Source organism: Panicum virgatum, chromosome 7K (genome assembly GCF_016808335.1).
Source record: "Panicum virgatum strain AP13 chromosome 7K, P.virgatum_v5, whole genome shotgun sequence".
Classification (NCBI taxonomy): domain Eukaryota; kingdom Viridiplantae; phylum Streptophyta; class Magnoliopsida; order Poales; family Poaceae; genus Panicum; species Panicum virgatum.
This window is the reverse complement of record NC_053142.1, coordinates 12,256,490-12,276,816: the sequence shown is the minus strand read 5'-3', so window position 1 is coordinate 12,276,816 and position 20,327 is coordinate 12,256,490. Positions and strand designations below refer to the sequence as shown.

Here is a 20,327-nt window from a genome sequence, read left to right as displayed (position 1 = left end):
CGCTCATAACCGTGAGCACGGCTAGTATACCAGTTTTACACTCTGCAGAGGTTGCACATCTTTACCCACAAGTCGTGAGCTACGCCAGTTGTTCATCACACTTCCTTAGGTGAGATGGTCAGCGACTCACTACGAGGCCTTTAAAAAGAATCTCGTTGGTAAGGCGTAACCGCGAGAGTTAGGTCGGCGACGATGGGGCCCACCTCCAGGGGTACAAGCACGTAGCATAGACCAAGCCGGAGGAGCAGGGACCATTGAAGCTTGCTACTCTTGCCCCGCAGGTAAGTTACTCCAAACCAAAAAGATCTAATTATTACGCCAAGTCTATCCCATTCTAGCCTTGTGGTAGCGCTGTTGTCCTAGGTTGTCGCTCTATGAACCGGTCCTTATGGAGAGTGGCCAACCAAGCACTAAGCACCGTGCTGGCCCCCTAAACCATGTTTCTAACAAAAGCCAATTTTAACGAGACGTGAGCCACTCAAGCCACACAGAGTGCCACTCTCAGAATTAAGTTCAAGTAAACCATTAATCAAATTACTTAAAAAGGACCAGAGTGTGTTATAGCGCAGCAACCTAGCACAACTAACCAAAATGCAACCCAAGGATATATATAAAGGATATAAAGTGGCTAGGAAATCCTTATAGGCATACAGTATTAAAATGCAGTATGAAATTGTATTTAAAGGTGATAGGTTGTTCATGTTATACTTGCCTTCCTCGTACTGCTCCTGCTGCTGCTCAAAGTGCTCCGAAGATGGCTGCTCCGGGTACTGGTACTGGGGCTCCTCAGATGGATCAACGTCTACTCACGAACACATGGCCAAAACAATGCACAAAAAAAATAAGCATACAAGCAAACACTGACAAAAACTAAGAAACAGTACAACAATACATGAAAACAGCGCACAAAACTACTCTAGAACTATTCTACGCGTTACAACGATCGCGTGGACATAAAGAACGCTAAAAACGGAGCTAAAATGCGTATTCTAGGCTAAAAACTAGGTTCAGGGGCTTATTTGTAAGAAAACTGGAGTTTCAGGGGGTTTTCTACAAAAACTGAGGACTAAAATGTAATTAATCGTTAACTCCAGGGTCTAACTCGCAAAAACTACCAGGCTGGACGGCGGGTTGTATTTTAAAGAAACCCAGGGTCTAAAACGTAAAAGCAGGGGCGGGTTTGGAAATATTTTCCTACTGGTGTGGAGCGCGGGTTCATTTCGAGGAAGCTGGGGGGCTCTTATGCAAAAAGAGCAGGCCGAACCGGTACGCGCGGTTTCTGGCCGTTGGATCTAGATCTGAGGGTCTAGATCTAATGGATCCAAGATCTAATCCTGGACACACACTTCAGATCGGACGGTCCCAGGTGATTGGGGCTCACCGGCGGCGCTGGGTCGCCGGAGCGCCTCTGCACCGCGGCGGCGCGGGCTGAAGCTCGCCGGAGTTCGCCGCAATGGCGTCTCAGGGCTCTACTCAACCGGATTTCGGGTCTAGGGGAATGCGCGCAACGCACCTAACCCAACTACAGCCTCGGCAAAGGGCCGTGGCACGGCGGCGTGCGAGCGCAGCGGCGGGGCGGGTCGGTGCCACGCCGGTGAGCAATCGCTCATGGTGCAGGGGAAATCTAAGGGTGACTGGGCACGGGAAGGTTGTGTTACCACGGCGCGAAGGTCCCGGGACGCGTAGACGTGGGAGAGCGGTGGTGCCGGGGCGGATCCGCGGCCGCGCGGCGGAGATCCGAGCTCAGCGGGGTGGCGGAGTCCGGTGGATGGCCGTGCAGTGCCTCCCTGGTCGTCCGGCCCGGTGAGAATCGACGCGCGACTGCCCTGCAAGGCGAGAGGGCAGGTCAGGGAGGGGAGGCACGCTGATGGCGCCGGGTTTGGCGAGCTCACCATGCTCGGCGGAGATTCACGGCGGGGGGCGATGGTGGGCTAGGATTTGCGGGGTGGCGGCGCTAGCGGGATGGGGTGCAGGGGTCCGCGGGCTGGGGTTAAGAAGGGCAGGGCGAGTCTCGGCGTGCGGGTCATGCGGAAACGGATCACGGCGAGATACACGGCGGGATTGCGGAGAGGCCGGTGCTGCGTGGCGCGGGCGCGGGGGAGAGATGGAGCTGACCGGCGGGCCACCCCTGTCAGCGAAGGTGCGAGCGCTGGCAGGTGGGCCTGCGGTTTGGGCGCTGAAGCTGAGCGCGGGACGGGCCGTTGCGCGGGGCGAGCGGGCTGGGTACTGGCGCGCGCGTTGGGCCCGCGGGGAGGCCGGCTGGGCCAGCGGAGCGAACTGGGCCGAGGGGGTGTGGGCCGCGCGTGGGGGCAGGGAAAAGGAGGCCGGGCCGCTACTGGGTTGGGTTTTGGGTTTCGGGTTGGGCTGGGTTTTCTATTTTTCCTTTCTATTTCTATTTACTCTCTCAATTCAAAACCTAATTCAAACAAAGTTTGAATTCAAATTTGAATTTGAATCCAAACCACACTCAAATAAAAGTATGCACCAGCATGAATGCAACAAAAACTTAAACCTATGATAAAATTTAATTAATTAAGGAGCAAAAATTAGATTAAATGCCAACTAGACACAATAAACCTTAGAAAATTTAACTAAAGCCAATTAATTTATTAATAAATACTGAAATTTAAAATTGGGGTGTTACACCAGCTTACCCATATGGGACAAAGGAGCAGGATCTCCTCTCTTGGGCCACGTCCCATACGTCTAGTGCTGACAATCGCATGTGTCACGTCCGTGGGTTCACTGCTAGCAGCCCATGTGTATCCGTCCACATGCTGTTGGCATCTGTGTTTCCACGCGCCGACGTGCTCATGTACGCGCACTTCTGCCCGTACATGGCGTGAAACCGCGAGAGTATGGCTCTGATATCCCTGTAACGACCTGGCCCGGGATAACGGCTAAGATCTACTCTACACTTTAAGTAAACCACACCTGCTAAATAACTCTTTTGCGATTTCGTCCTCGCTTTGCGCAAAATGTTTGAATCGGAGTTACTAGATTCCCAGGCTCACGTTTTTAAGCTGGTCTGTCTCTCATTCCGTTTCCGGTATGGACTAACTGGGAAGTACTGTGCCGCTGCTACAGTACCCACGACGCTACAGTAGCTTTGCTACAGTGTCGCATATTCGATCCGGCCCAAACGGCCCACGGGCTGTGACAATAGTGGCACGCTTTCCGGCAAGCACGTGTGAACTCTCATCTGGATGATAATGATCGACGGTTCGTTTAAAATAGTATCAAATTGGGCGGTTCTCACATAGGGAGTGGTTATTACTACACAATATGTGATCTTTGTAATTGCTTTTATTTTTCGAGAAACACAATACAAACACAAACGCTCGTATATGCATGTGCACTCGCACCATATGAATGTATATATACATGCACACTCTATCTTTATGAACACCATTGAAATCTTAGGAACATATCTCGAGACTAACAAAGTCACCACGGGCATCTCACTATTTATGAAAACGTAGCCTACTACCAAAAAATTATATGCTCCCACCGAGAATTGAACTTTAGTCATGAGGTCCTAATAAGGTTTCTTCAACCACTAAGTTAGGCACTTCTATTATTAGTGGGGCAACTGTTTTGATGCTTCATCGTGTTTTTCTCAAGCAGTTTTTCTGCTGCGTTTCATCACCAATAACAAATGTAACCACAGTTATAGTAGGCAGTTATCAAAATACACTAAGAATCGTTGGCCACCTGTAGAAAAAATGCTGGCAAATTTAGTACTCCTGTGATGCTCTGACTACATGCATGTTAGGCCTAGGGTTCATGTTTAGGTTATGAAGAAGGGTGGATGGAGGAGGACAAAGAGAGAAGGGTTAAAGGAAGACCGAGGCGTTGCGGAGTGTCAGAGACATGGAGGATGTGCTTGCCTGCTTGGGCTAGCTGGTGACAATGACAGATGGTTATATGAAAAGAGCTCCCTCTGTGTTGGCCTGTTCGTATTTCTTACTAAACAACATCATGGATTATAACGATGGTTTTTCCTAGTACATCACAGAATTTCGTAGGTGCAGTTTGACTAGCCGTTTTGATATGTGTAATAAGGGGTTTTAGGTGTCTTCTCTTCATTATATTCATATATCCATGCAAATGAATATAGAGTTATAGACGCATGCAAACCACAAACATAATATTAGAAGCCCTTACAATGAGAGATAGATGGAGGAGTACAAGTTAGACCATCTCAGTGAACGAACATGCATGGCTGTATATCGTAGACCACATGCGGTAGGTCATATAGTTTGTAGTTAAGGGGACTAGAAACAAAATATTGATTTCAGCGGGGTTAACATTTGCAATGTGAGATCACCAGAAAAAAAAAACTCTCATATCCAGCTAGTTTTCAAATCCCCCATCCTGAAATGGAAGGAATCACCAGCGTGTCCTTGGTCTGCTCTTCAAACCACTCGCCGACGCAGGCGGCCGGCGTGGAAGCAGTGCGTGTATGCAGTCCACATCACCGGCAGCCCCCAGACGTCGTTCACACCGTCTGCACGGACGGCGGCAGCTGCTGCTGCCGCGGCGGCGCTACTACACTTCCGCCGCCTCCCCCGTCGCTCGGTGGTGCACGCCGGCGAAGGCTGGCGTTGTAGGCATCCTGCTTCTCCTTGAGGGAGCAGAGGCAGGAGAGGATCGCGTTGAAGATGACGAAGAAGACGACCACGCCGAGAACGACGACAGCCTTCCGGAGCACCGAGCTGCTCGTCCTGTTACTGAATTATCACCTTGCTTTGCTAGATCAAGCAAGGCTAATAATCTTCATGTTTTTATTATATATAGAAGCAACGGGCCGGGGGATTACGACTAAACGACGGCACTGACGAGGCTTTGGTAATTACTAGGTTGTTGCGCCGACTACTGATGCCTTCGTGCTGCCAGGATCATCATCAAAGGAGAAAAGCCTGGGTCTCTCCGATTATGTCATCCTTGCTCATCGATCGTACCGGAGGAATATATCATAAATACACAGCAGATTTTGAGCACTCCAGCAGAGCGAGCGCCTAATTAAAATAGAGAAGCTAAACAAATCTGCCTCTAGATATTTAGAAATTCTAAAAATAAAAGAAAAACGAAGTCTAGCAAGGATATGTACTCAAGGCTCAAGCCCCGAAAATAAGACATGTCTCTTCCGAGGCCCTCATCTCAATGATCTCATGGAGCATTTGGCCCAAGCCCAACACGCCCTACGCACGTCGTCCTTGTTCCTAGATGTCATTTTTCTTGGGAGACAATGGGAAATGTCTTTGCTAAAGCTTCTTTGAAGAAACATCAGTACGAGATTGGGCATTATATCAAGTAGCCACATGCTACCATGTGCTAAACACACGTATTGGACGTGTCCGATTTTATCAACACAGCGTAGAACAAGTCCATACATAAGACAGTACAAACATTGCATCGCCACTTTTCTTCAGCATGCGACAGCACATACATCAGTAGCTCTTCTGGTTACCACTCCTAAGAAATCCTAAACATCTTAGAACAAATTACGGGAACTGAAAAAATATTAACATAGACACATATTATATCATTAGACGTTGTGACTCCTTATTCCTTTGTGTTGTTGTAGTCACGAATAATTTTAAGGATAATTAATGGTGTACCTTCTACGCATGCCGTTTGTGTCTCTGCGATGAATCATGGATCGTAGTGTAGCAATGAAGAATCTCTACATTGTATTGCATTGAGACATGGTCATGCATACTGGGTTCATTGAGTCCCCATGCACTCGATCAATTCATACAATACTCCTGAATGAAAAATTCCTATTCTTGCTTACTTATTTCTGATTCATCAAAATAGATTGTCCGTCTCATAGTCACAGCACAGACCATTACATTTTCACCAGCAAATTAAACGACAGTTAACATTTAACATTCAGTCTCTGATGCTCCTCAAACACAAGACGACACACAAGAAAATTATCTTGCAAAACCAATGGGATATGGATACTACTATCTAGATCTCTAAGGTTTCGGTTCTGATGGAGTAGGTGGAGCTCCATTCACATGCTCTACGTCGTCACGGGTCGTTGAAGAAGATGAAGAACCCAAGACCCCGCTCCGCGCAAGCAAGAACCCGGCGGCGTGGCCAGCCACGACGGCGATGAACACCCCGCCGTTGAAGGACATGACGGCGAGCATCACCAGGTACGACACGCCCACCTTGACCGCGTGGATCGCCGTGACCAGCAGGGCCGTTCCACCCAGCGCGGTGTCTCGCCGCGGCGGTGGGAGAGGCCTCGGGACGCCGCCGAGAGCACCTCGATGAGCGCGGCGAGGGCGGCCACGACGAGGAGGCAGAGGACGTACATGCCGGCCCTGGCGCGGTCGCCGGGCCAGTCGGCGAAGAGCACCTGCGCCCGGTGGCCCAAGTAGAAGGCTGCGTGCATGGACGGCATGTCCATGCCAGGCATCGGCATCGGCATGCCACCGGGTGGTGGCGGCGCCATTGGCATCGGCATGGCCATCTATCTATCTATCTCTACAAGTATAGCTTAGCTTTGATTTCTTGGTGGTTCCAGCCGGCCCCCGTAGAGTGGTTGTAACTTGCTCACTAGCTATACGATACCCTTGGCACTTGGCAGCGTGGTGTAAATAAAAAGGTTTATGTAGCGACAAGAACGACGAACAGTTAAGCATGTTCTTGGTTTGTTTAGTGCAGTGGTTTGTCGAGCATGGAGCCATGGATATATGGACTGGGGATTTGACGAAGAAAGAAAGAGATACATGTTTTGTTCTGGGACCTGCAGGCCGGATGGCAGCATCCGGTGTGTTTAAGATAGCTAATGTAGCTAGACGGAGGCAGAGAAACATATATCGAAATGTTATCAGGAAAAAAATACAGTACATAATATAGTATGTCAAAATGTATTTTATAATCTCACATACGTATTACTGTAATTTATATCAATATGAAATAATAATAATTTATATTATGATGTAATAAGTACTCCATATTACAATGTCACAAGCATGAGGACTGGACTGCCAATTTATCACAGGACAAGCTGAAGCAATGAGTTCATCCTTTTTTTTTTATTTGAGTGACAAGAAATGAGTTCATCTGATGAACGACAACCATGTCGACAGCACAAGCCCAAACGCTTGGGCCGAATTGATGAAGAGATGGCCCAACATGTAACTCAGTTAAGGTTTACTTATAGGATTTACTCAAGGAAACAGTGGCGTAGCTTAGGATTTTACACCTGGATATTCATTAGAAAAAAGTGCAATGCAAATATGAAATATATAGAATCACAAGGTCAGAAAGATGGCTAAAGTGGCGCACTGCAGCAATGAACATAAGAAGTCCATTTTTCAACATCGAATTGGTCGAGTAGTCCGAAAATCAACCCTGAATTACAAAACCGGGTAAAACGGGCCATCGTACTAACGAAACCGGACACATTTCAACCCCGACCCAAAACCACCCGGTTTCCATCCCAGTCAGCATGACACGTCAGCAAGCCACGATACCTCAGTGCTGACTCAGCACCAACTCACGGGTTAAATAACCCCGAACCCTTCCTGAGCCGCTGCCGGCCACCAGAAACCCTAAAGCCTGATTCGATTGGGGAAAATGTCGAGGAACCCTAGGTCCCAGTTCCGCCCGGCGCCATTGACGGCAGGTTCGAGCTCATCACCGTTGCGTGGGTCCTGCTCGAGTGCTTTGAGCTTGTGGAGGCTAGGGCCTGGAGAATCGGAGTTCACATCTCCAATCCGGTACCGAGAGGGGCCTCTCGAGTATGAGCCCGCAGTGCTCTGCCACTTCAAACGGAAGGTGGCGAAATGGATCTCATGGAGTGACTCAAATCCAGGTAGAATGTATTGCAAGTGTTTCTATGCGTGGGTAAGTTTTTCCCTCAATTTTGCATCTTTTCATGGTGCTGGTTTGAAGATTTGGTTGCTGATTTGAAGTTGATGTGGTGTTTTCATAGTCTGGTGGATGTGGTTTCTGGCGGTGGATTGACAGCGTGGACCACATCACACCATTTGTGAAGCAGTTGCTATTGGATTTGCGCGACACTGTGAAGAACTTGAAGGAGAAGAAAGAACTATCAGCAGTTCTCTGTCATGCTGGTTGTAGGGTGAACGAACATGTAGTTGAGATTGGTGAACTGAAGAGACTCCTAGCCAGAAAAGATGCAGAGATTGAAGGACTCTAGATGGCTGCGAAGAAGTTAGGCAGCGAGAGATGTTTGTTGAGGTTTATGCTTGTTGTAATTTTAGCTGTTGTGGTAGCATTAATGTTTAGGAATTGATGTGCTAAACTGCTGTCTTCTTTTGGCACTTTGATGTGTGTACCATGTACTGAACATCATGTTATGAATGGATGGCTTTCAACTGCAATGTGTGTGACTGTAAACTGAAATGTGTCGATTTCAGCTAAAATGTGTGTCACTTTCAATTGAAATGGATATCATGAAACCATGTAGATAGATTCACCATCCATAGAAACACATAGTTTCATAACACAAACACCATAGCCTAAAAAGTCTGGCAAGTCATACATGAGTAGCCTGAACAGTACGACATTATTACAATACAAGCAAATAGCCTAAAAAGTCCATACATGAGTAGCCTGAACAGTACGACATTATTACAATACAAACAAATAGCCTAAAAAGTCTAGCATCACATAGTCTGACACACATGCAAAGCCTAAACAGTACAATATTATTACAACACATCACAACAGTTCATCACATAGTAACTTCTCATCACATGTTTTTCTTTGATCCTGAAGTAGAACCTCCTAGACTCCTAGTGGTAGCATGAGGTAACCTTGAAACTTAGCAGGTGTTGTAGTCTTCCTCTTGCCTTGATCCTTTGTTGGTTCCTTTGCCTTGACCTTAGCATGTGCTTTCCCAGAGGATACTTGGACTGTCACGCTAGAGCTTGCTTGTGAAAGTGGTAGGTGGGCATGGAGCTTTAGTGTAGCAGAACCTCCCTTTTGAGTGGACACCCTAGCCATAGCTGAGGTCTTGTTCCCACTGGACTTGTTTCTTTTTTAGGTCTGTAGAAAAGAAAGTTAGAACATAACAAGTGAATGCTATAAAACATCACAAACAACTTGTGTATGGAATTACCTCATGAAGATCTGTCCCAGTTGATAACTCTGATCCTCTTTTCCTACTGCTACCCACTGCACTTTTTGCCTCTAAATTTCATACCAAGATAGAACTTAGGAAATGGATCCTTCTTGTTAAACCTAGGGAATTTGTTCTCCTTAGTTATCACTTCATCGCCACTCCCCATATCATCAAATGATTCTTCATCATCACTGCTATTGACATAAGGAGTTACATGTCCATCATCTTCTATTATAGTGCAATCACCACTCTGATTTGAAGGGTCATCTACAAATACATCATCTAGCTGTGCAGACTGTCCTGATTTCAGCTTCTTCTTGAATTCCTTAAACTTCTTCAAAATTTCCTTCACCTCTTCATCTTCTCTAGATGACTCATCATCACCAGGAACAAAGTCACAATCAGAGTTTGAGAGTTCCTTTTCTGCTGTTTTTCCCTTCCCACTGCTGGCTCCACCTTTGCTAGGACTATAAAACTTCTTCACAGCCTCAACTTGCTTTCGGACTTGGACATTTGATTCTCTGATGGCAATTTGTCCTACACCAGACCCCAAGTCAATATCTACCTCATCTTCCTCAAGCTCATCAGATCCTTCCTCAGACCCCTCATCAGATCCTTCCTTAGACCCCTCATTTGTACCTTGCTCATACTCACTTTCTTCACCCTCTGTTTCATCATCTTGTGAATCACCATTGCTGCTTGAGCCCTCTACATATATGTCAGCCACACACCCTTCATCTGTGTACTTGCTGATGTCCATGCAATCCTTGTCATCCACAACTGCTCACAGTCCATTAGTAAGCTCCTTTCCAGGCAGTAACCAGTGCATTAGTGTCCCATCTTCAACATTGCAATGGTCCTTCAAATGACCAAGAAACTCAGGAAGTGAAACCTTGTCCCGATCAATGGATGACATTGCCTCACTGCCACCACAGTAATGCAGTTTCTTCCCTGCTTGAATGAACTCCCCATTGAAGTGAAACCTAACTTGCAGACTACCCAGTACATCCATAGTGCAACTGTCGACATATAAAGCAACAAAAGATAATAAACAATGGATCCTGAGGGATTAAACTAAGAGCAGCCTTAATCTAGTGATTTAACAACCAGTTAACAATGCATCCCGAGAAACAAAGAGCCGTCCAGATTAAATCCCTAGGAATAAACAACTCCTCACTCCAATCAAAATGAATAAACATGTTCTATTGTATTCCCCAACCCAGATCAAGCTCAATCCAGTCTAATCCCTATCCACATCAATGCAAGCCGATAACTGACCTTGCGGGTGAACTCAGATCTCCTCCAGCATCTCCCCGTTGTCGGTGTCGACGCAGAGCACGGCCGGAGTCCCCGCCGTTAGTGCCACCGCAGTGCACGGCCGGAGTCCCCGCCGAAGGTCGTGCCGGAAATCTAGGAGTCGCCGCCGCTAGACCTGTCTCGCCGCCGTCCTCGTAATTTCTATGGTTTGAGAGAGGAAGAAGATAACAAAATGGGCCGGCGGCTCGGGAGGGGTCAGGGGGGTATCTTGAACCCGCGAGATGGTGCTGAGTCAGCACTGGGGGTGACGTGGCTTGCTGACGTGTTATGCTGACTAGGACGGAAACCGGGTGGTTTTGTGTCGGGGTTGGAAAAATAGACTTCTTCCGATCCATAATAATGACCGAAGTACAGATAGTTGACAACATAACATAGTGTTAATATCTCTAACAGGTATAGGTACAATTTAGGGAATGTTACAAACTACGGAAAAATTACAATATGACCTTACTATGCCCTTGTTGAAAGAGTTAAATGGTATCCTAATTTTTCATTTGCTTGAAGAATTCCCTCTCAATAAATGTAACTAAGCAATTATTCAAAATATTCATCCCCCATTTTGCTCTATAGATTTTTTTAGATAAGGGAAAATATCCAGCCTCAACATTCAAGTCTTGAATGTATAAGGCCAATAACAGACTCCCAAAGCACTTAGGCTACAGAAAGACAACAAAGGAATAAAAGGCGACAACTGTAGGAAGTTCAGACTTCAGACTGCACACCGACAGTTAGATATACCAAACAAGAGACAAGCATGACTCCCTACCGAAAGACTCTTGAAGACACGAATCATGCTTCAATTCTACTACTTCTTTATTTGCAACCAAATCTGAAGAAAAGTTCCATGACGATGCCCTCCAAATGTCTGCACCCCTCCATCAATTGTTTCCTCTCTTCCACTTTACACAACTGTACCAGTTCCGGATCCAGTCGGCCATTTTGCTCTATAGCTTATTCTTCACATAATTCATTGTAGAATTTCTAGACCATTCTCTGAAACACCCGGTTTCTAGAAAATTTCTAGAAGGTGTACCATGCAGGCTCGCATGCATTTGCTCAACTTACGGAGAAACCCCTGAAAACTGAAGTCAGACTATTTATCGCTGTATCGCTGACGCAGCGGGCCTGCATGTTGGTGGCAAGCAACTCGTTTGCTTTCTACCTCTACTGCTGCAACAAGTGTGGTGATGAAAGTTGGCGGCGCGCCATGCGTGCAGATGAAAGGCATGCATGCATGCGTTTACTGCCACTTAACCACCACCCTCGTTTCCGATTCGCCATTCTTTTTATACCCGCCACCGTCGACCGTCGTCACGTCAGTACCACACCACCACTTCCATCTGCAGCAGGCAGGAATCACCTAGCTACTAGCACTAGCAGCCACGGCCATGTCGTCGTCCATGTCCAAGAAGAAGATAGAAGCTCTGATGACCATGGCGCTCGCGGTGCTCACCACCATGCCCCCCGCCATTGCCGGGCAGGCGTCGCCGGGAGTAGCGTCTACCGCTACCAACCTGACGCTCCACAACCTGTGCCCGTACCCTGTCTGGCCGCTGGTGACCGCGAACTTGGGCGTGCCCTCCGTGCCCACGGACCGCGACGGCGAGCCAGCCGGCGGGCGGCTGGACGGCCACGGCGAGGGCCTGGCCACCCTGGCGTCGAGTGCGCCGACGACGAGGAGGGCGACGACCCGGCCACCTTCGTGTGCGCGACGGGCAGCGCGCCGCCGGTGACGGTGGCGCAGGTGAGCGTGGGCGGGCCGGGCGGGCGCGCGGCCTACAGCGTCAGCCTCGTCGACGGCTTCAACGTGGCCATGGTGGTCACGCCGCACGGGTTCGCGGAGGGCCGCCGGTGCCCCACGCTCGGCTGCGCGGTGGACCTCGCCGCCGAGTGCCCCAAGGGTGCCAGGTCTTCCAACGGCTGGTGCGGCGCCGGCGCGTCCGTCGCCGCGCTGTTCAAGGCCAGGTGCCCCGACACGAGGACCAACGCAACGGATGTGGAGGCCACGCCGCAGGACTGCGTCGCGCCGCGCGAGATCAAGGTCGTCTTCTGCCCGGCGCCGGACAGCGTGGACAGCCATCATCACTAGGTACTAGGTAGCTAGCGTGCGTGGGCTTCGTGAGTTCATCGTGGTCGCCTGCACCGAGCTAGCATCCATTGCTACGACGTGTGATCAGTGGAATAAGGAAGCGGCGGCACGGCTAGAGATTAGCGAGTGATTAGTGCTACAATTAACGCTCATGCACTTGCAAGTTGTATTAGTGATTAAATGGAATTTTATATTGCCTGTTAACTCATACTTCACTGTTCACTCAGCCAGAGAACAATTCAAAGCTATGAATAAATGCCATCTGAATTTGCATGTCGGGCCATCTAGTTCATCAATTCGGTCCACAGACTCGAGTGTTGGGCTTGTGCTGCCGACATGGCCGTTCATCAGTTGAACTTCTTTAGTACTTTGCACGGCAAACCAGTCCCCTAGGGTCCGTTTGGTTGGAGGGTGAGGTAGGATGGAACGGTTCCATCCTAGATTTGAGGGATGGAGCGGTTCTATCTTCATGTTTGGTTGAAAGGATAGAATGATCCTGATTTTTGTTTGGTTGGATGGACGAGGATGGAATCATTCTAACTCCGTTAATCACAGTTAACCGTGGGACCCACAAGTCAGACCGATGAACAAATATCTTTGTCCCCCTGCGGGTGGGTCCCACCTTATCTTCTTCCTTGGGTCGCATGGCCTCGACCCACAAGGTTGCTTCCGCGCCGCCCTTGCCTGCCTACCTGCTCATGCTGCTCGTTGCCTAACACCGCCAATGTCTGCTCGTTCGCTCGCGGTCGCCCATGCCTACTTGCGCGGGCGCACCGCCCACCGCTGCCTGCGCGTGCTCGCAGCGGCCCCAACCACCTCGCGCAGTCGCGCTGCCAGCCGCCGCCCACGCCTACCCGCGCAGGTTGCGTCGCCCGCGCCTGCTCGCGCGGGTTGCGCCGCCCGCCCGCCTGCTCGCGCCGCCCGCTTCAGGACCCGCATGCTCACGACCTCGCGCTGCCCGCTGCCACACCTGCCTGCTCGCCGGACCCGCATGCTCACACTGCCCGCTGCCACACCTGCTCGTCGGCCTACACTGTCTGCATCCACCGCCCGCACGCATGAGAGGGAGAGAGCGAGCAAGGTGGGAGCTGCGGGATAGAGGAAGGAGGGAGACGGAAGCCAGCGAAGTGAGAATGGGACGAGCACGTCCGCCCGTTTTTTTGGTACGGCTCCGTCCCGAATATTGAGCGAATGTTCGCTCCAGTGGGATGGCACCGTCCCTGTCCGCTCACCTACTCTTGAATCAAACGCAGGACAGAACTGCTCCATCCCGTGCCGCTCCTCAACCAAACACAACCTAGCTTATTACATCATAACATATATTATTTTTTCATATTATTATAAATTATAGTAATACATTTTGAAATATTATATTATATTTGTATTATTCGTTCCTGTTATTTATGTTTGACAAAGAAGCAACAAACATAATAGTCAGCCATCAGGAACAAATTAAATGCACATGATTCCACTTAACCAGACATCATCCATCTCCAGTACGACATGTTTGATACAAAAGTTCTAGAGTTCTACACTGGATCGATTTCTAGGCATACAAGATCGAGTACGGGATATCTTCTAGTAGATAAACACGGAGTTCATCCTAGTTCTAGTACAACAAAAGGAGAAGAAGATATGGAGATAGTGGTGCAGACCATCCGTGGAAGGGGGCGCAGAGGAGCTCGACCCCGCGGGTGCCATGGCGTCGATGGAGTCGAGGATGGAGGCGAGGAAGTCCGGGTTGGCGAGACGTGGATCCGGGGGCGACGATGGGCGGCGAGGGTACCGGTACCCTTCGGGCCGGTACCGGCACTGGCCGGGAACGGCGGCGTCGGTGGGGAACGTCGTGGCGGCGCTGGGGTGCTTCCCGTCGGCCTTGCGCTCCCTTAGATCGGTAGGGTTTGTGGGAGAGGGGTTTGGCAGCGGTCAACCTGGGCGTCCGTGCCCCGGCCCCCCCTCCTATTCTATATAGCGCAGGCGACGGGGGCCCACCAGCCATAATGACTGGGCGCCCCCGATCAGGGCGCGATCAAAGGGGATTTGGCCCGATCTTTGGATCGGGCCTGGAGATCATATCCAACATTCTCCCCCTTGATCTCTCATTTTCTTATTCTTGTTCTTTATCTGAGTTTGGTTCATTCCATCGCAGATCAGTGTATAGGGCGTGCCTCGTCATGACAGTTATTACTGTCAGATTAACAGCCACAATCACTTTTCCGGTCTGAAACAGATTCTTATTCTAGGGCCCTCTTTGTCCAGGAATCATAGGCTTTCCCTTAAACCCATGCCGGCTAAGTGTTCTCTGAACACATTGGGTGGTAGGCCTTTTGTAAGCGGATCCGCTAACATCTTGTTCGTTCTGATATGTTCTAGACAAATAGTTTGATCCTGGACTTGCTCTTTAACAACATAAAACTTGATGTCAATGTGTTTGGCAGCACCACTCGACTTGTTGTTATGAGCATAGAATACTGCTGGCTCGTTGTCGCAGTATAATTTCAGTGGTTTTTCTATGCTGTCGACCACTTTCAATCCGGGTACGAATTTCTTTAGCCATGTGACCTGCCCCGAGGCCTCATAACATGCCACAAATTCAGCATACATTGTGGAGGATGCTGTAACTGTCTGTTTGGAGCTTTTCCACGATATTGCTCCTTTCGCAAGAGTGAAGATGTATCCAGATGTGGACTTTCTATCATCTGAATCTCCTGCAAAATCTGAATCTGAATACCCTTCTATTTCTAAAGTTTCTGATTTTCTATATGTTAGCATGAGGCCAGTTGTGCCCCTCACATAGCGCAAAGCTTTCTTTACCATTTTCCAGTGCTCTATGCCTGGATTACTCTGGTATCTGCCAAGTACCCCGGTAACGAAACTTAAGTCAGGGCGTGTGCACACTTGTGCATACTGTAAGCTTCCGACAGCTGAAGCATAAGGCACTGCCTTCATTTGCTCGAGCTCATACTGGTTCTTGGGACACTGATGTTTCCCGAAACTGTCGCCCTTGACTATTGGAGCAGGTGTGGGCTTGCTCGCATGCATACCGTATTTCTTTAATATCTTTTCTAAGTATGCTTTCTGTGATAATCCTAAAACCCCTCTTCTTCTATCTCGGTGAATCTCAATTCCTAATACAAACGAAGCTTCACCAAGATCTTTCATATCAAATTTCGAGGACAAGAATTTTTTTGTCTCCAGTAGTAGATTAACATCACTGCTAGCTAGCAGAATGTCATCCACATACAAGATGAGGAAAATAAATTTTCCGTTCTTGAACTTCGCATAAATACAATTGTCCTCTTCATTTTCTTTAAATCCAAACTTTCTAATTGTTTCATCAAATTTCAAGTACCACTGCCTCGAGGCTTGCTTCAAGCCATAAATCGATTTTCTCAAGCGGCATCCTAAATTTTCTTTCCCTTCCATGACAAAACCTTTGGGCTGTGCCATGTAGACATCTTCATACAAATCCCCATTTAGAAATGCCGTCTTCACATCCATCTGATGCAATTCTAAATCATAATGTGCCACTAAGGCCATTATTATTCTGAAAGAGTCTTTACATGAGACCGGAGAGAATGTCTCATTGTAATCTATTCCTTCTCTTTGCGTGAAGCCTTTTGCCACGAGCCGCGCTTTATATCTTTCTATATTCCCTTTGGAGTCACATTTCGTTTTGTAGACCCACTTGCAGCCTACTGTTTTGGCTCCTTTGGGAATTTCTTCTAAGTCCCAAACTTTATTGGTATTCATGGATCTCATTTCATCTTCCATGGCTGCAAACCATTTGGATGAATTGGCGCTTTTCATGGCTTCTTCAAAAGAGGTGGGATCACCCTCATTCTGTATTTCTTCACTATGATAGACTTCATAGTCTTTAGAAATAGCTGGTTTTCTAGTTCTTTGTGACCTTCTCGGGGCCACTGCGAATGGTATTTCTTGCACAGGAGGCTGTTGTTGTTCCCCCTCATCCATGGCAACGGGTTCTACTTGGTCCTGAGGAACAGGGTCCTCATTTCCATTTAATGCCAAGCCAGGAGAACCAACAACAGGAGGTGGCACCGCAGTTTCTTGCACTGCAACATCAGGTAGACTGACAGCAGGTGTTGGCATTGCAGTTTCCTGCTCTATCGGTGCCACAACCACAGGTAACGAGAAATAAGGCTCTTGAATCATCGGAGTGGGAACGTATACCCGCTTCTCCTCAAGGTCAATTTTTCTGGCTACTATGCTCCCCCTGATCATCTGGTCTTCTAAGAAGGCAGCGTGTCTTGTTTCTACAAACTTCGTGTGTCTGTCGGGACAATAAAAACGATATCCCTTAGACTTTTCTGGGTAGCCAATAAAATGGCAACTGACTGTCTTGGGATCTAGCTTCCCAATGTTCGGATTAAATACTTTGGCCTCAGCCGGACAGCCCCATACGCGAAAATGATTAAGCGAGGGTTCTCTTCCTGTCCATAGTTCATACGGTGTTTTCGGCACCGATTTACTTGGTACCCGATTAAGAATGTAAATGGCGGTTTTTAATGCCTCCATCCACAAATTAATCGGTAATGTGGAGTAGCTCATCATACTTCTGACCATATCCATCAGGGTACGGTTTCTTCTTTCTGCTACTCCGTTCTGCTGAGGCTCGCCCGGTGTAGAATACTGGGCAACTATGCCATTTTCCATAAGGAACCTTGCAAAAGGTCCTGGAACTTGGCCATAGGGGGTGTGTCGACCGTAGTACTCTCCCCCACGGTCGGATCTGACTATCTTAATCTTTAAATCATGTTGGTTTTCTACTTCTGCTTTGAATATTTTGAATTTATCCAATACTTCTGATCGTTCTTTAATTGGATAAATGTAGCCATAACGCGAGTAATCGTCTGTAAATGTTATGAAAGAAACATAACCATCTACAGTAGTGACAGGGAATGGTCCACATATATCTGTGTGAATTATTTCTAGAATTCCCGCACTTCGTTTGGCACCTTTCTTTATGTTCTTAACGAATTTTCCTTTAATGCAATCAATACATTGTTCTAAATCTGAAAATTCTAACGGTGGAAGAATTGATGCTGTCACTAAGCGCTCTATTCTCCCCCTCGAAATATGGCCTAAACGACAGTGCCATAATTTCGACGAAATTGCATTAATTCGTTTGCGTTTCTTAGTAACATTCTCATATGAGGAGGCATTTTTATTCTCAGAACATACTGCATTCACATTCTCAGATAATGAAAGCAAATATAATTTGTCTTGTCGGAAGGCAAGACCAACACATTCTGAATTAACTTGAATCTTACACTTGCCATCACCAAAATGACAAGCAATAGCGTCATCATCTAATTTAGACACACTTATTAAGTTTCGTTGCAAAGACGGTACATAAAGAACATCTCTCAAACAAAGTACAAAGCCACTATGTAATTCTAAATGAAATTCTGCAATGGCTTCGACTTCAGCTTCTACACCGTTTGCAACTTTAATTCTTCTTGCGCCTCTTGGCAGGGTCCTCCTCATACTTGATCCCTGTAAAGAATTAGCAACATGAGTAGTTGCACCAGAATCAATCCACCAGGTGGATTTGTCATAACTTAAATACAGGGATTCATCTACAAAAGTAATGGTGTCCTCACCCTTTCTTAACAACTCTTTCAGGAATTCTGGGCAGTCCCTCTTGTAGTGCCCTCTCTTTTTGCACTTCAGGCACTGGTCTTGTTCAACTGGAAAATTTTCCCAGTCTTTCTGTGGAGGTGGTCTGGAAGGACCACTCTCATGCTGATTCTTGCCAGGTGGGAAAGGTCTCTTGTTATGCTGGAAGTTCTTATTCTGAAAATTCTTTTTCTTGTGTTGAACTTGAAAAGCAAGCTCACCACCATTGGAGTTCTTAAGGCGATCTTCTTCTTGAACACACATGCCAATCAGCTTGTCAATGCCCCAATCTTCTGGAAAAGCGTTATAGTTGACATGAAATGCCTCAAACGCCTTTGGTAGTGACTTGAAGACCAGCTGAACAATGAACTTTTCTGGCAAAGGCATGTCCATTGTCTTAAGCTTGTTGGCCATGTGGCTCATTTCTAAGATATGTTCTCTGATGCCACCGCCAGTGTATTTCTTGGTGATAAGCTGCTCAGCAAGAGTAGCAGCATAAGCCTTGGAAGAACCAGTAAACTGACTCTTCACCTTTGCTAAATATTCTGAAGCGGTGTTACAATCTGGGATCGCCATCTTGATGGCATCTGAAGTGGAACCCTTCATTACCATAAGACACTTGCGGTTGGAATCATTCCAACGTGTCTTGTCAGCATCATATCTGGTCAAAGCAGAGTCATAATTCTTCTCTCGGATAGCCCAAGCAGCAGCTTCTTCATTCTGTGCCCGTACGGGCTTTTCTGGTTCTTGTGGAGCTGGCGTTGTGATGGCCAAATCTATATTGGCCATCGCCAGAGCTATCTCCAATTTCTGGTACCATTTCCCATAGTTGTTGCCATCCAGTTCAGGAATGGCATTCACATAAGTCATTGCATTGGAGCCTGAAATTTGAATTCAAAATTTGTGAGGACAACAATAAATGCATGTATCAATTTAACGTTGGTCAAAATTAAAACATGCAATGATCTGTACATTAAATCTAAATCACCGTTGGGCAGAAAAAGATATAATGTATACAAAATTCTGAATAAAATTATAATATTGCAATATCAACTTTGGTCAGAAATTACAACATTATAATATACTGAAAATTCTGAGAAATAAAATTCTATAGGCCTCTATATTAATTATCTCGTTGGTTCAAAATAATATAGAGACAAAATAAATTCTTTGCAGCGGAAACATGTAAAATTCTAAATATTCAGAAGCATAATTCTTGTAAATTTCTGTTCTAAAAAAAAATAATAATACACGTTGGTGCATTTGTTTGCAGAGATTCAAATTCTAAACAAATTCAACCAGAATTCATATTCAAATTGCTTCTGAAATAAAAGAAAAACCAAAACTTGAACTGTTCATGCGGCCCGTGGCCTTTTTCGACCCACGGTCGCGCCCCTCCCCCGGCGCCTGGGCCCTTGGCCCAACAGCGGACGAACGGGCCGCCGAAACGGCCCACGTGCGCCCCCCGCCTGGGCCTCAATCGGCCCGTTCGCCGGCCTGCAGATGCAGACCGTCGGATCGGATCCGACGGCTGCCCGGCCTTCTCGCCGGATCAAAACCGGCGTCGGCGACGGGGCGCCCAAACCCTAGCGCCATTTCTTTTCTCCTTCTCCGTTTCTTCCGCCCGCGACTGAGGAGCGGCGGCCGCCATGGCCGGTCGGAGAGGAAACGGCGGCGCCGCCGCCGGCCCCCTCGCCGGCGAGCGCGCTCACCCGAGCGGGAGCGCGCCGCCGTCGAGCGGCCTGACGGCGGTGCTCGAGCCCGCGCACCCGATCCGCGACGGACCCAAGCGAGCAGCGGCCCGAGTTGGTTCTGTGCCGGCGGTGGCCGGAGCTCTGGTGCCCGGCTGTGGCCGGCGCGCGCAACAGGTAAGCCCGCCGCCTTTTGCTTCTTGGGTTCTTGGATTCTAGGGTTAGGGTTAGGGTTTCTGGATTGGGGATCTCGGTCAATCCGAGATCAATTCGAGGTTCTTTCTTCGATTTGCATCGAAAACAATTCTTTCTCCTTCTAAACTCTATCCCAAAACCCGATCTATGCACTAGATCGGCGACTGATACCAATGTTTGATACAAAAGTTCTAGAGTTCTACACTGGATCGATTTCTAGGCATACAAGATCGAGTACGGGATATCTTCTAGTAGATAAACACGGAGTTCATCCTAG

The 20,327-nt window shown here is 47.8% G+C and overlaps 1 protein-coding gene and 2 pseudogenes across 1 annotated transcript; 1 reads left to right on the top strand and 2 right to left on the bottom strand.

The window, feature by feature from the left end:
* Positions 1 to 4,501: 4,501 nt before the first annotated feature.
* Positions 4,502 to 6,490, bottom strand: LOC120639927 (annotated as a pseudogene).
* Positions 6,491 to 11,673: 5,183 nt separating this feature from the next.
* LOC120642891 lies at positions 11,674 to 12,790 on the top strand (annotated as a pseudogene).
* Positions 12,791 to 17,815: 5,025 nt separating this feature from the next.
* Positions 17,816 to 18,643, bottom strand: LOC120642890. The gene is made up of 2 exons (XM_039919482.1): positions 18,149 to 18,643; positions 17,816 to 18,041 (listed from the first exon to the last, which is right to left on the bottom strand). Exons 1-2 carry the CDS (start codon positions 18,585 to 18,587, stop codon positions 17,995 to 17,997), a joined length of 486 nt encoding a protein of 161 aa, XP_039775416.1. The 5' UTR covers positions 18,588 to 18,643; the 3' UTR covers positions 17,816 to 17,994.
* Between the last annotated feature and the right edge of the window lie 1,684 nt (positions 18,644 to 20,327).

Bases quoted from the DNA above. Each gene is read 5' to 3' on its own strand.
- LOC120642890 (XM_039919482.1), bottom strand. From the start codon at position 18,587: ATGAGCCACATGGCCAACAAGCTTAAGACAATGGACATGCCTTTGCCA. The intron at 18,042-18,148 runs GTGAGGACACCA...AATTCTTTACAG, and splicing joins GAAAGAGTTGTTAAGAAAGG to GGATCAAGTATGAGGAGGAC.